This window comes from Antechinus flavipes, chromosome 4 (genome assembly GCF_016432865.1).
Source record: "Antechinus flavipes isolate AdamAnt ecotype Samford, QLD, Australia chromosome 4, AdamAnt_v2, whole genome shotgun sequence".
NCBI lineage: Eukaryota > Metazoa > Chordata > Mammalia > Dasyuromorphia > Dasyuridae > Antechinus > Antechinus flavipes.
The window spans coordinates 414479510-414495693 of NC_067401.1; the positions used below are offsets into that span (position 1 = coordinate 414479510).

Consider the following 16184-nt stretch of genomic DNA (forward strand, 5'->3'; position numbering starts at 1 on the left):
AAGCACCAATTATGTGCCCAGCACTGTGCTAAGTGCTAGGGACGCAAAGAGAGGTAAAAGATAGTCCCTGCCCTCAGAGAGCTCAGATTACTAGGGGAGACAACAAGCAAAGAAATATGTACAAATTAGCTATATATAGGTAAATCAGAAATAATTTAAGTGAGGAAAGATGCAACAATTAAGAAGGATTAGGAAAGCCTCCCAATCCAGCACCCTAGTACATGGGTAGATTCTTAAATGCTTGTTGATTGAATAATTTAGAAAAATACAGATTTTAAAAAATGAAAAATATCCAAATGTGTGTGTTTCTAAAGAAACAGCTTCATATATGTATGCATTTTGGGGATTTTTTTACATTTATGGAAATGTGTGATCTCATTGACTTAATATTCCTTCTAAGAATACAAACTGAAATTTATCCATGTCTACTCCTGCTGGATACCTCTCTTCACCTTCCTGATTTTCTTCTGATAACCTGAAGATATGACTGAGGCACTCAGCCATCTCTTATCCTTGATGCTAGGACAGGTTCATCTTGTTTTTCTCTCCTACCGTGTTTCCCCGATAATAAGACCTATCCCGAAAATAAGCCCTCCCCTTACTGTGTAAGATTCCTCTAAAATAAGCCCTCCCCCGAAAATAAGCCCTATTGAGATTGCTACTGTAGTGAAGGTGATCCCCTGCACTACATGCTACATTACGGTACCCTCTGTATGCACCGTCCTCCCCCCCCGCTCCCTGAAACGCACGCCGCACTCCGAGCTGCATCCAATAAGAGCTGCAGCAGTGAGGGCGTCATCCTGTTCTTCCTCAGTGATTTGCTTGCTGGTACTATTGAGAGCAGTGCCGTGGAGGAGAGCTGAGGCAGGACAACATAAAAACCCGGTATGTAAGCAGGAGTGAGGGGGCATGATGGAGGATAAAAGAAGAACTCAGGGACCATCATGGAGGATAGAAGGAGCACTCAGGGAGCATTGCTGTCAATGTTCATTAAAATAAGCCCTCCCCTGAAAATAAGCCCTCTGGTATTTTTCTGTCCAAAAAAATAATAAGACAGTTTTATTATCGGGGAAATACAGTATGTTTCCTCGATGGCATCTTTTACTCCATTTCTCCTCTGAAGTCCTTCTCTTGCAATCAAACTCATAGCCACTATGAGTGAGCTCTCTACTGCCCTGTGATACTTTATTGCCAGTTTTCCCAAGACTCTTATTTCACAGCCATGCAACAATCCATGATACCCTTTTATATGGCATTTAAATATATGTTAAAAATTAAATTCTGTTAAAAATGACTCACTCTCTTTCCAGTAAGGCAGGCCATCTGGAACAGATGAATCCTATAAGTGCCACTGGTGAAGGGACTAAGTGTATGTAAATTTCTAAGAGGCTGATAGCCAAGGGAATGCTTATAGAAAATTTATAAACTATCTGTGAGATTTCCTTCTGATTGAAAAAGGATCATGTTGGAGGTTTTTTTTTAAAGCTGTATAATTTTTTTTTGTTTTTTGTTTTCCAATTCTGAACTCTGAAAAGAAGAGGGAGAATATGGAATCTAAAAGAAAAAGTAAGGCCTTTGCCCCTGAACATGTAAGCAAGAAGTAGTCAGGGATGTTTTGTTAGAATGAAGATAGAGTAGATGAAAACCTAATGAATAAAAAAGACTGCTAAATTTGTAATAAATATGTGATCAGGCTAACCAAAGTCACTGAAAAATCCCAAACAAATGAAGCAAGATTCATGGTGTGCTCATTCTATCCCAAACTGGGAATGGGCAAGATCAGACAGTACAGACCAATCAGTACTCAAGACTAAGTGAGAGTTAATAAAAAATGGTACCTAAGGTTTATTTACACCTTGTCTCCTAAAAGTCATAGTGTGCTTTTAAGTTTTAGTAGATTTTTATAGGTTTAAAAATAGCTTTAATAATTTTTCTTTAAGCCTTTCAAGAATATCAATCAATAAACATTTAATAAGCATCAATTATATGCCAGACACTGTGCTGGGTATACAAAGACAAAAGCAAAATGGTTCTTTTCCCTCTAAGATTTTAAATTCTAATGGAGGCAGGAGGAAAGATAAGATCCACATATATAGTCAAAACTCAAATGGATTTATGATCTACTTGATTTGGGAGTTTCATCCAAGATACTGATCCTAACCCATCCATATTTGCAAATACTGTGATCTTTTTGTCCACTTTCTCCCCAAAGTGCCCCATTGGAAGTCCATCCAATGTACCTTTCTCCCTTTCTCTCTTACCATCCCCAGGTATCAGAGGAGCACTTATCCTGACCACCTGTTATCTTCTTGCTCTTATCCATCTTCTCTTATTAATTCTTTCACTCCTGTCAGGTACCTCACTGGTTCTGGGTGACAACCCATCCATAATTATCATGGCCCTCTCTATTGGCCTTTATTCTAATTAATTAATTAATTAATCTTTTCTATTTTCAAGGTCATCTAATCCAACTTGTATTACAGATGAGGAAATTAAGGTTATAGAATCACAAATTTTGAACTATCCTTGAAAAATGGTTGTTCTATGGCATACTGCTAGTAAATGGAAGATCCAGGACTTGACCCAAGATCCAATTCTCATTTTTAATCCAGCTCTCCACTCTGCCATGATAGCTATCAAATGAACGGAGGTAGTTGAATTAGATCATCTCTAAGGTTCTTTCTGGCACTAAATCTCATAATACTATAAACTCCTTTCTTTAAAACAAGTTTTGTTGATATTTTTTGTTGTGTTTTTTCATCTAAATTTCCCCTTTCTCTTTCTTCTCCCAGAGAGCCATCCCTTACAATAAAGAATTTTCCTTCTCCCTTTCTACCTAAGAATCTCTTTTTTCTTCATCTTTTGCACTCTAACCTCAGAATAATAAGCTATTTGTCTTTGGCAAGGATAATCCTTCCACCTAGATTTGATCCTATTCCCTTACCTCTTCTGGGACTTTGGGATTCATTCCCTTCTCTTTTATCTTCAGTCTTTTTCTCTCTATTGGCTCCTTCCCTACAAATATACTCTGTTCTTTATTCTAAAACAACAAAATTCTTTTCCTGAACTGTTACCCAAGGTAGGATCAAATGTCCTTAAAAAGAGTAAGACTCATAGAGTTGGGAGAAATTTTAGAGGTTGAAGCAGTTTTGACTTCCACTGAGAGTTTTTCTTTGTAGTGTAAATTAAGGGTTCTTAACCTTTTGTATGTGTGTCAGGGATCCCTTTGGCAGTCTGGTGAAACACATTTATGCATACACATATATGTATATAGAGAGATACACTATAAACTATACATGCACAACTATTATATGTATATGAAATATCTCTGACAGATGAAATCATCCAATCACTGGTTGGACACTTGTCACATTACAATCGAGCTCTTATTGTTCATAAAAGTAAAACTGAACTTAAATCTTTATCTCTATAACTTCCATACAAAGTCCCAGAGGAACTAGCCTGGAGTTGCAGCAATACTATCAGCTGACCATAAAACAAAGGAGAGCCAACCTTCAGAAAATAGATTTCAGAGACTGCTGACTGGGAGGAAGTTAGGGTGTCCAGCATAGAGGGAAACAAACAATAAAGGGAAGGCAGCAAATGGACTCCAAAGAAAATAGGCTTTTTCTCCAGTAAAATTAATTGCTGATTATGAATTTTTGGAGGAGGGATACTAAATCCAAGGTAGGAAGGAGACTTATTCTTAGGAAAATATTTCTATTTTATGTGAGTTTTATTCCTGCCTTTGAAAACATGTTCTTTTTTTTTAATTTTTTTATTTTTTCTCCAATTACATATAAAAACAATTTTTACCATCCATTTTTTTAAATCCTCCATTGAGAAAACAAGCAATTTGATATAGGTTATATATGTATGGTCATCAAAATGTATTTCCATGAAAATCCTGTTCTTGTTAAATGTTTTATAAATTCCGGTGATTATAGGACAGCAAAGAAGCATCATCTTTAGAAAGAGAAAGGGTGAGACATGAGCTAAATTTAGATGTTTCCAGGAGATGAATCTCTGGTTGGAGGCTGAGCCATTAACATTACTAAGAGAGAGAAGCTCCCATGCTTGAATCCCTTCCACTTGAACTCAGAACAGAGATCCTTAACTGTAGATTACATATACTATTCTATATCATTTATATGTTTATGTCATTTATATAATACTGCCATACTAGTAACCCTATTACAAAATAATTAAGTCATTTCCATAATACTGGTGATTTAGTAATTTAGTAATACTGTACTCTCTACTTCATTTCCACCTATCATATTTGCAAACTGGCTTTTGTTCCTACTACTCTATTAAAACTGATTATTTGAAAATTACCTGTAATCTCTTCTTAATCACTAAATCCAATAGTTTTTTTTTTCTTTTGAAATAAAATGTTTTTATTAATGCTCTTTAAAAAAATCACAATTTCCCAATTGTAGACTATCTTGTAGATATCTACCTCTTTTCTTCCCCCCTCTTCCCATCCAACTCTCTCTTGGAAAAAAGAATTCAACAGCCTTTTCTCAGAACACATCCATCTCAATCTCTCTGCAGCATTTAATCATGTTGACCATGGACTTCTTCTTGAAATTCATACCTCCATTGGCTTTTATTATATTATCATTCTGGTTTTCCTCCTGCCTCTATCAGGGTTCTCTCATTTCCTTTTCCTCCTTTAGCCCTAAACATTAATAGCCAGCATTTAAGGTGTGCAAAGAACTTTACAAATGTTATCTCATTTTATCCTCTTGCCAATCCTGAGAGGTAGATATCATTATTATTATACATGAGAAACCTGAATCCGAGAGAAGTCAAGTGAAATGCTCAGGGTCACACAGCTACTAAATGAATGAGGCTGAATTTGAATTCTGAGTACTTCAGATATTCTATTCATACATTCTACCAAATGTAAATTTATTTCAAAATAACTATCAAATTCTTCCTCAGATGTCTCTTCTTTCAAGAAGGCTTCCCAGGTAAGCAAATGGGATTCCTTATTTTGAACTCCTGTAATACTTTAAAAATACATCTTTTATGGTAATTATTATACATTAATTTGTAACTATGGCTATTCATGAGCTTGTCTTATCCTCCCTTGTAAGCTCTAAATTTCTGGAGATCTTGGTCAGCATCTCAAATTTATCTGAATCCCCCTCAATTCTTAGCATAGTATAGGTACAAGAATATATCAGTTGAATCAAGCAGACTATAAGTGGGACTTTAAAATTTCTGAAAATAGGAGAGGAAAATTGATTTATAAAATAGCCAATACAGGAAGATTTATCAAGTATCTTATTCTTGTTCAGTCATCCAAGCCTGCTAGCATTCTTTTCCAACATGCCAGGTTTCTTCCTCCCCCAAACCATAGATAAACAGAAGAATCCCATGATTACACAATTCATTATTACACCAATGTTCCCTTGAATAACTATACACAGTCAAATCTAGCCTAGCCAAAAATGAGAAGTATGTAGAGTTGGTCTTTGGTATCCTTCAAACCAATTCTTTAGTTCTAGGTTTATTTCCCCTGTAATAGATATTGTCACCTCATATTTCCATGTGTCCAACGCCTTTGAGTATTCAGGTACTCCGATAATGCTCTTTATCTTTTCTACCTCCTTTGTACATCCTTACTACTCTTCAGGAGGATGTAATGTGTATTAATCAGAATGAATCAAATCCCAGTGAAGGTGTTATCCCTTCCATAAAAGTAAGCTTTAACTTAGTAAAGATAACCGCCATGCTACATGGTTCCAAAAGATATAACTGAGAATTTTAGAGGCTGTTGCTGGCCTTGGGAGAAATTATTTTGAATTTCTCCTCTGACCCCCCAAAACTTGCAAGTTTCATATTGACCCTATTTTCTAAAGAAAAATGATTATAATAAATTACATATTCTACTGTCTCTTAAAGGTTACCTAAATCCAATGACCTTTCCTCAGTCCTCATTTTAGAACAAAGACAACAGTGTTAGGCAGGAGTTGTAGGTGGTAGAGAGGATGACTAATGGCTTATATTTGTACAGAGCCTTAAGTTTACAAAGCACTTTTACATATTGCAGCATTTAATTCCCATAATAGCTCTTTGAGGAAGATAATCTAACTTTTATTAACCCGTTTTATGGAAGAGGAAAAAGAGAGAAAGTAAAATGACTTGCTTGATGTCACTCAACTAGTAAATAGAAGAAGCTGTCAAAGGATCTTAGCTCTACAATTTGGAACTATATCCAAAGAGCTGTAAATCTGTATATATATATATTGATGCAATAGTACTACTAGTTTTCTGTAAGGGCAGGAACTTTGGAGAAATATACTTAAAGTTCAGTATGATGGCTTTAAACAAGGTATTAACTCAATGGTATTGATAAGACAATTGATAAGCATGTGAGTTCTCTAGTTCAGTCTGATTGATTTAATCTTATGATATAATCTTATGATTTAATCTTATAAGACATAAATCTTATGATTTAATCATTATGACTTAATGGTTCCCTAGTGATATGATTGGTTTATACTCAGTATACTATAATGATGTGATTGTAATAGAGTATATAAGCTGGAGCTCAAGCTCTCGGACGGAGAGAGACATTCCATCTTCATCAGCCTTGTGGTGGCTCTCTTGCTTTCCCCACTGAGACCAAGGCCCATCTGAAGGGCCTCCAGGAAGCTAGCCCCAGGTCAAGGAGATAGACTATGAAGGAGACAATAAAGACTTTTGGATTTTATCCCTGGTTATTCTCGTGGTGATTATTCTGCTGAAAACAAGGCTGGTCCTGAGATCTCCAGAAAGCTAGCCCTCAAGAAAGCTAACTAGAATACTACAGTTTTCTACTTCAAAGAGATTAAAGAAAAAGGAAAAGGCCTGTAAGTACAAAAATATTTATAGTAGCTCTTTATTTGTGGCTAAGAATTAGAAATTAAGGGGATGCCCATAATTTGAGAAATGGCTAACAAGTGGTTTGTGAATATAATGGAATACTATTGTGCTGAAAGAAATGATGAGTTGGACCTGATTTAATCTTAATTCTCAGAAAAACATGGCAAAAGTTACATGAACTGATACAAAGTGAAATGGGCAGAACCAGGAGAACAGTGTATTACAGTAATATAGTATTATGAGATGATCAACTGAGAATGACTTGGATGTTCTCAGCAATGTTTTATACAAGAAAGTTCCAAAGGACTTATGATGAAAAATGCTATTTATTTCCAGAGAAAGAACTAATGGCTTATTGAATGTATATTGAAGCATACTTTTTTTTCTTCTTTTTTTGTGCTGAGGCAATTGGGGTTAAGTGACTTGCCCAGGGACACACAGTTAGGAAGTGTTAAGTGTCTGAGACTATATTTGAATTCAGGTTCTCCTGACTTCAGGACTGATGCTCCATCCACTCTTGAAGCATTCTTTTAAAAAAAACTTTCTTGGGATTTTTGGTCTGCATTTTCTTTTATAACAGCATATGGAAATGTTTTGCATGACTACACATATATAATTTATATCAAATTGCTTACCTTTTCAAAGAGGGAAAAAAGGATGGAAGAAGAGAATTTGGAACTCAAAATTTAAAAAAATGTTAAAATTTTTTGTCTATATGTAATTGAGGAAAAATTAAATTTAAATTAATTTTTTTAAACGGATCAAAGCTCTAGATGTAGAAGAAGCCTCAAAGCCCAGCTAACCTAACCATCTTGTTTTACAGCTGAAGAGATATCAACTTTAGATCTCATAACAACTCCATCAGTTAAGCAAGCAACTATTCATTAAGTACCTTTGGCATTATGTTAGATAAAAGGATACTTTTAAAAAAGTAAAATATGAAACAGCCCTTAATATCAAGAACCCCAACTCCAATGCTGTTGGCACAATACAGTGATGCTATGTATATATCCATAATATCCTATGGTAGATAACTGTACAAACCAAAAATAGCAGTCTTGTTTCTTTTATTTAAAGCAAAAACTTTGCTTCCTGCTCACTCCTAGATCTATCAGAAGTAGACTGGAATCCTTATGGATCTAATTTCTCTCTCAGAGGAGAGATTTTACAAGGATGATCATAATCATAAAAATTAGATTATATTGATCCTACTCTGTGTCAGGAACTGTGATAAATGCTTTACAAATATTTGATCCTCTTGATAATTCTGGGAGGTAGTGATATTATTATCCTCATTTTACACTTGAGGAAACCGAGGCAAACAGACTTCCCCAGTATCACACAGCTAATAAATGTCTGAGACTGGATTTGAAATCAGGTCTTCCTTGGATCAAACCAGGAGAACAGTGTATGTGGTAATAGCAACACTGTGTTATGATCAACTATGACAGACTTAATCTTCTCCACAACACAATGAACTAAGACAATTCCAAAAGCATGATGGAAGATGCTCTCCCCATCCAGAGAAAGAAGCATGGAGTCTGACTGCAAACTCACTCTTTTGGCCAGATTTGAACTCACATAGGTGAATCTTCCTGACTCCAGGCCTAGCACTCCATCCATTGAACTAGCTCCTAAGGGGTTGAGTGACTTGTCCAAGATCACACAGCTAGTCAGTGTCTCAGGCTCGACTTCAACTCAGGTCTTCTTGCCCAGGCCAGAAGCTTTATTCCCTACACCACTGGGCTGCTTCTTAGGATGCCCTCTGACAGTGAACACATACCTACACTCTGAAAACACATGGGAGAAAGCTGCTGTCCTAGATTCACCCACTGCGCATGGCTTTGTGCAGCCTGAAATAAGGAAACAAGGTTAACTGTAAGAAGTGTGACCCACTTTTCTGCATATAGAATTCTGCAGGTAAGAGGAATGGCAGGTGCCACTTTGCCCTGGAGACTTCTGCCAGGCAACCAAAGCTTGTTCCCATAGTGACTCTTCCTCTTCTCATTACCCTTGCTACCCAAATCTTCAAGACTCCCCATTAGAACTGTCCTAAAGCAGATGAAATTTCAGAGCTCCTATGTCTCCTTCCCCACAGCCTTCTCACCTTCCAAGCTCCCTCCCCCTGGCCAGGCTTCCTCTCCTGAAGGGCCCAGGCCAGCTATGCTCACTCCTTCCTTCTCCTCCAACTTGCACTCACCCTCCCCTCCTTTCAGGACTTTCTCCCCTCCTCCTCCAGGGTACCTCCTATTCCTTCACATTCTCCCAGCTTCCTTTTATGTGTTGTCTTTAAGCTCCTTGAGAGCAGGCATTATGGTTTCTTTTTTGGTTCTCTTTGTATCTAAACTAGCACAGTACCTGGCACAAAGTAAATGCTCAACAAATGCTGACTTGTTGCCACCCAAGACTTCACCTCAGTCCCTCAAATGTAAAATGGGCATAGTAACAGCACCTACCTCAGGGTGAAACAGAGGAGGAATCATATAAATGACTATTCCCTCTATCTCTTCCCTTAGGCTCCAAGTAGGAAGCAGATAATTCAAGAAATTAATGGTGAGCAATCTACTGGAGAGCGCTATCTAGGGAACAAAGTCAAATCCTGGTAGCAACATTTCTTTTCTGTTATTGTTCAATCATTTCAGTCACGTCTGACTCTTCATAACCCCAATTTGGGGTTTTCTTGGCAAAGATACTGGAAAGGTTTGCCATATCTTTCTCCAACTCATTTTACAGATGAGGAAACTGAGGCAAACAGGGTTAAGTGACTTGGCCAGGATCACACTGCTAGACCATGTCTAAGATCAGATTTGAACTCAGTAAGATGAGTTTTCTTGACTCCAGGTCTTCCATGTTGAAGAGCCACCTTTTGTTATATTATATTCTAAAGAGCCACCTTTCGTTAATTAACCCTTTCATGACACTAATGGGACATGTTAGGCTGGTAGAAAAGATACTTTGGGCAGCTGTTCCTTTGTGCTATCTTTTTACCTCCTACCCATCTCTAAGTAGAAGTCACTCACATTTAGATAGTTAGAAAGTACTTTCCTCATAAGAATTCTGGGACCCAAGTAGCACAACTTTTATTGATCTCTATTTTAAGAATAAGGTGACAGGGGAAAAAGAATTTATTAGTTACCCTACTGTGTGTCAGGTACTGTGCTAAATGTTTTTACAAATATTATTTGAAGTTGGTAATATTATTATTCCCATTTTGCAGTTGAGGAAACTGAGAGCAGAAGTGATATGACTTGTTCAGGATCACACAGTTGGTACCTAAGGCTTTCCTGACTCTAAGCCAAGAACTGTATTCACTGTACACAAACTTGATATGATTTGAATATGGGCAAATCACTTAACTTCTCTAAATATCAGTAAATATCCATTTGCACAGCTAGTAAATATGGGAATGGAGATCTAAAGCCAGATCTCTCCTGACTCCAAATTTAGTGCTGCCTTTTCTGGGAAAGACCTAGCCTTCTCCCAGCTAATTTCCCCATTGGTATCTTTAAGTTACAGGAAAGATAATAAATACAAAGGAGCCCAGAATTTTTGCCATCCCTGTCCAGCCAGGCAGAAAGCTAACTTTCCTCACCACTAAATGCTGTTCAGAATCTTGCAGTTTAAAGAAGCAATTCAAAAGACTCCAAATGAATTCAGGAGCTGGCTCTGCCAATTAATCTATCTAAGGGAACCAGGCATTCCTTCTGGCCTCAGTTTCTTCATCTGTAAATTGGTTCAGACCAAATCCAGCTTCTGACACATACGAGCAATGTGACTGTGATCATGGAGAAATCAGCTTCCCAGCACTCTCACCAAACTCTAAGATTACACATACAGATTAGATTGAGATCAATATTCATGGAGACAGTTTCCAAACTTGGAATTCCCTACAGGAGACTTTCCTTTAGAAATCAAAGACTTAAGCCATTAAAAAAATTTTTTTCAGCAAACTTGGAGAACTTCCTCTCTACTTCTTCCCTGAGATCACCAGACTGAGAAGCATTTTTTAGGAACAAGCTCATTCTATCTTCCACATGTTTTGAGCAAATCATGGATATTTCTGTTTCCTAGAATGTAATTCCCTCATCTCTTCCAGAGGAAAAAGGAGAAAGGATTTCTGCCTCCAAAAAAGTCTCCTTCCCTTTTGGGACAGACCTGTGATTTCCATTTCTATAAGAAATTCTAGTGTGGAATTGGGACATTTCCGAACCTTGGTGTCCTGGAGTGTTGAAATGGTTAAAAGAGTTTCCTATGATCACCTGGGTCAGAGGCAGGACCGGACCTGGGTTTTTTTTTTGACATATCAGTTCTCCATCGACCTAAAATACCCTCTGCTGCCTCTCACAATGCTCCTAACCTCTTTTTGTATCTTATAGTCTCTCCCTGGGTCCTTTGGTCTAACTCCAGCTTGAAGGGGAAATAACGAAGTGGGATGATTCCCCATCCCTCAACCCTAAATGTCAGGCACACATCCAGGCCAGAAGGGCAGGAAAGAAAGGCAGAAAGAAGGGGGAAAGGAGCAGCAAAGTGGGGAGGGGAGAGAAGAGGGGGCTATGAAAGGCATTCTGGAGAAGTTTTCACCCACTCGGAAGCAAAAGGAAATTTAAATCCTCCCCCAAAAGAACGGAAAAACTGTTCTATTCCTCCCTCAAACACTGGGTAAACCAAAAATACCCTTGCTTGGCACTGGCTTGCCAGCCCACGATTTCATCACATGTTTTGAGAAGAAAACTTGTAGTTCTTGGACTGGCCATTGCATAGCTAAAGGGGAAGTGGGGGTAGAGCCTGACTTGGGGTACTCACTGGCATGGCCTCCTTGCATGGCTGCTGTCATGAGGAGTTGAAGAAGGAAGATCATCTGAGGGCTTAATTAACACGTTCTTTCTCCAGACCCTCCGTCCTACTCTGGCACTTCTTGAGATCTGACACTCCTCCACCAGCTTTGGGGAATGAGGAACTGAAACCTCTTCCTGTGGGCAGGAAGGGGAGTATCAAATGGCATCAGTTGCTTGGCAGATTATAGAAATAAAAAATGAAACCTAGAATTACAGGAAGCGAAGAAAAAATCCTAAATTGCAAGCCAAACTGAATGTGATTTTGGTTTCACTTCTCTTACATCCCAGGAGATTTTTTCTAACTTCTACCCCTCTTTCGTCATTCTCAGAACCTTAAAGGTATATTTTTAAATTGTGCCTAAGAGTTATGATCCTCATTCTCTTTTCCCATCACAACAGGATCCAATAAGAAGACTTCATGCAAATCACCCAATGTTCTGAAAAACAGCAAGAGAGTCACAGCAGGAAATGATTCCAAGGTCTACCCACTGCTTGCCCAATTTTCCCTTTTTTCTTTGTTATTGTTCAGTCTTTTCAGTGGTGTTTAACTTTTCATGACCTCCTTTGGCAGAGATTTTCTTGGCAGAGATATTGCAGTGGTTTGCCATTTCCTACTCCAGCTTGTTTTACAGAAGAGCAAACTGAGGCAAACAGGGTTAAGTGACTTACACCCGGTCACACAGTGAGTAAGTATCTGAGGCTGGATGTGAATTCAGTAAGATGAGTCTTCCTGACTCCAGGCCCAATACACCATCCATTGACCACTTGACCAGTTAGTAAGGTAGAAAGATGTATTTAGATTGGATAGGAATTAAAATAAAACACAATCACAGCTCTAATTGTAGAAGTTTTTCAGGATACCAAATCTCAATTTGCTATTTAAAAACTTCTATCCATTGTTTTTGGTTCTACAATCTGAATTTAAGTGCATTTTTATTCCATGTGAAAGTCCTTCTAACATTTGAAGACAGCTTTCATATCTCTATTCACACTCACCCTTTCCAGTCTTGTCTTCTCCAGGATAAACAGCCTCAGTTCCTTCAACCAATCCTTCTATGATACAAAATCAATACCCTTCACCATTCAGACTGCCTTCCTCTGCACGTTCCAGATTATCAAGATTAATGCCCAGAGCCTCTAGAAGTAGTCTGTTCAGTACAGGGGACAGGGGGGAATTTCTTCTCCTTAAAAGACATCCTTCCCTTAATGGACTATGTTGTCCAGTGTAGCATGTTTTGGTTTGGTTTAGATGTCAAATCATGCTGTTGACTCAGTTGCAGTTTCTTCAGGAAGAACTACAGCTTGAGTTTTCAGTGCTAGGGGCAGAAGTACATGTCCATTCAAAATAAAAGAAATTTTCCCCCTTTTCTTGAAGGCAAAAGTGATCCTAGTCAAGCAAATGAATTTTATTTAACACTCTACCAACTATCCTACAGAAATAAAAATAAAAAGCAGTCTCTTCTTTGCTCTACAAGTACTCAACGATCTGATATCATTCCATCTCTGTGAAATGAAGGGATTGAATGAGATGGCCTTTGAGGTTTTTCCCAGCTCTAGATCTAGGAACCTGGTACTTAAACAGCACTTTAGCATCCTACACATATGTGATTTCATGAACTTGTCTCCCAAAACAACCCTTTCAATTACTGGCTCCCATTATACTTCTAATCCCTAAGTATAAAAGACAAACAGTGAATTCAAGAGGGTTTTCTCTTACTTGCATTACCCAAAGGGAGGGAAGCCTTAATATCTTAGTAATACCCTTAGCCTGATCATTACTATAATCGCTTTCAGAATATACAGGTTTAGCAACTAGTTATATATATGATAAGAAGGAAGCTAGGGAACTTTAAGAGTAGTGAGGCAACTCAGTGGATAGACTGGGACTCAGGAAGACCTCTATTCCTGAATTCAAATCTGACCTCAGATTCTTAAATCACTTAACCCTGTTGCTCTCAATTTCCTCATCTGTAAAATAGGCTGAAGAATAAAATGGCAAACCACTTCAATATCTTGCCAAGAAAACCCCAAAAGGGGTCATGAGGAGCCACAGGAAGAACTCAGACACTGTTTACTTGACATTAAATCTTTTATTCAAGGGAAAATTGATAAGATTCTCATTCAATTGAAAACAAAGATTTTTAGACAAATATTAAGGAAAAACATGATTTATTATTTCCAAAAGGGAAAAGGCTTGATATGCCTCCAGACTTATTCATCTGATTCATCTGAGCAAAAGGAAAAAGAGCTTGATGTCAGACTTTGGGAGATGGGCTGAAGAGGAGGATTAAACAGTTCCATATAGTGAATTTAAGATCCTTATTCTAAAAGTTCTAGGTTTTTTCACAACTCCAGTCTATATTCCCCTCCTTTCTCATTCTGTCCCTTCCTGGCAAGTGCTAATTTTGCCCCATTTTATTCCCTCTACTGGTGGGTTAATGTAGACAATCAGTATCCCAAGTATTCAAGAAAAGACTGTCTGGGGCAGCTAGATAGCGCAGGGGGTAAAGCACCAGCCCTGAAGTCAGGAGGACCTGAGTTCAAATTTTATCTCAGACACTTAACACTTCCTGGCTATGTGACCCTGGTCAAGTCGCTTAACCCCAATTGCTTCAGGGGGAGAAAAAAAGACTGGACACTTCTCATTCTAGGGTAATTTGATGGTGGCTTAACTAGTTCAGGACCAGGTCCAAATTCCTCTTAGGACTTCCCAGATTCCAGGGAACCCTCAAAAAACAAGCTCATTCTCTGGGCACACAGAGTACAATCTATCCTGCTGGGAGCAGGTCTCATACATGTCACCTTATGGATGGGAGAGAGAAGCACTTCAAGAGAGGTACTTGACTAACTTTTAGAGCCCCCATTCTGAAGAATGCTGGAAAGATAGGCTAATGTCCAGAAAAGGCTTACGTTCCTAGCTGAGTCTGAAAGGCATACCTACTGGCACTTTCAACAGAAGAGGCAGACCCGCAGTCCTGCCAAAAGAATGGTTATTGGTGAATGGAACGCTGAATAAGCATCTGGGGCTTCAGATGTGTCAGCACTAAGTTTGGAAGCCTTCCCTTTTCTTTAGCTACTGAACACCTACTTTCTCCCTAGATTTCCTTCAATTGCTTCTAGTCCTCACTGCAGCAGTATCACCCACCCATTGAGGGAATTCTCTAGACAAATGTTAAGATATTTACCTTATAATAATCCTTCAGTTTAATTTGAACAGACTTGGAGGGGATTGATTAATAATTATCAGAGAAAAGAAAAGGTATTACTGTTATAGAAAACATAAACTTGGAATGACTAATTGAAGAAGGCAGCCCACTTTTAAGAGTCCTTAGCCACTTTTCAAAAGCTCTTATACATAGCTGTCTCCAATACTTTTTTTACTTAGAAACTGTTGAAGAAACAAAAGATGCTCCTGTGCCATTTGGGACTGCCATTTGAGGGTGTGGGGAGAGAGAGAAGGGATAAGACCCATTTCTCCATTTGGGAACATTTACATCATTCTCCTTTTCAGCAGGCTATTGAAGCTCGATAGGAAAGATCCAGGTAAACTGAGTGGATGCCCATCAGTTGGAGAATGGCTGAATAAATTCGGGTATATGGATATTATGGAATTATTATTGTTCTATAAGAAATGATCAGTAGGATGATTTTAGAAAGGCCTGGAGAGATTTACATGAACTGATGCTAAGTGAAATGAGCAGAATCAGGAGAACATTGTACATAGCAGCAGCAATATTATACAATGATCAATTCTGATGGATGAGGCTCTTTCCAACAATGAGATGATTCAGGTTAGTTCCAATGATCTTGTGATGAACAGAGTCATCTACACCCAGAGAGAGGACCGTGGGAACTAAATGTGGATCACAACATAACATTCTCACTCTTTTTGTTGTTGTTCACTTGCATTTTGTTTTCTTGCTCATTGTCTTTCCTTTTTGATCTGATTTTTCTTATGCAGCGAGATAATTGTATAAATGTTTTTATAAATATTGGATTTAACATATATTTTAACATGTATAACATGTATTGGATTGCTTGCCATCTAGGAGGAGGGGTGGGGGGAAAGAGGGGAAAATTTTGGAACACAAGGCTATGCAAAGGTCAATGTTGAAAAATTATCTGTCCATGTTTTGAAAATAAAAAGCTTTAATAATAATAATAAAAAAATTAAGATACAGGTCCAGTTTGGCCTTTTAGAACTGTCAGGAAAAAAAAAAACATAGTTCCAGCTCTATAGCTTATCACCAGTTTCTCTTTATTACACAGTCATACTTGAATGTCAGCATTCTCCAAATTGGGGAGCAGGACCTTTTTATTACATGTATTTGTGCCTTTCTAAAAACTCTCTCTGTAGCCTCTTCTCTACATAAGGATTATAGCAGCCAAGCATGCTGTGTATGCTCACCATTCCACCATTATATAGTCAAAAAGAGCCTCTTAGTTCTAAAAACTTAATGGACTTCCTAA

At 38.0% G+C, this 16184-nt stretch overlaps 1 protein-coding gene across 1 annotated transcript in view; it reads right to left on the minus strand.

Annotated features, from left to right (window-relative positions):
• The window catches only part of LOC127562831 (major histocompatibility complex class I-related gene protein), a 48757-nt gene extending 36800 nt beyond the window's left edge, over positions 1-11957 (minus strand). The window contains exon 1 of the mRNA XM_051998832.1: positions 11683-11957. Within this exon, the coding sequence (XP_051854792.1) occupies positions 11683-11737 (55 nt within the window). The 5' untranslated portion in view covers positions 11738-11957. The remainder of the gene's footprint in view (positions 1-11682) is intronic.
• Between the last annotated feature and the right edge of the window lie 4227 nt (positions 11958-16184).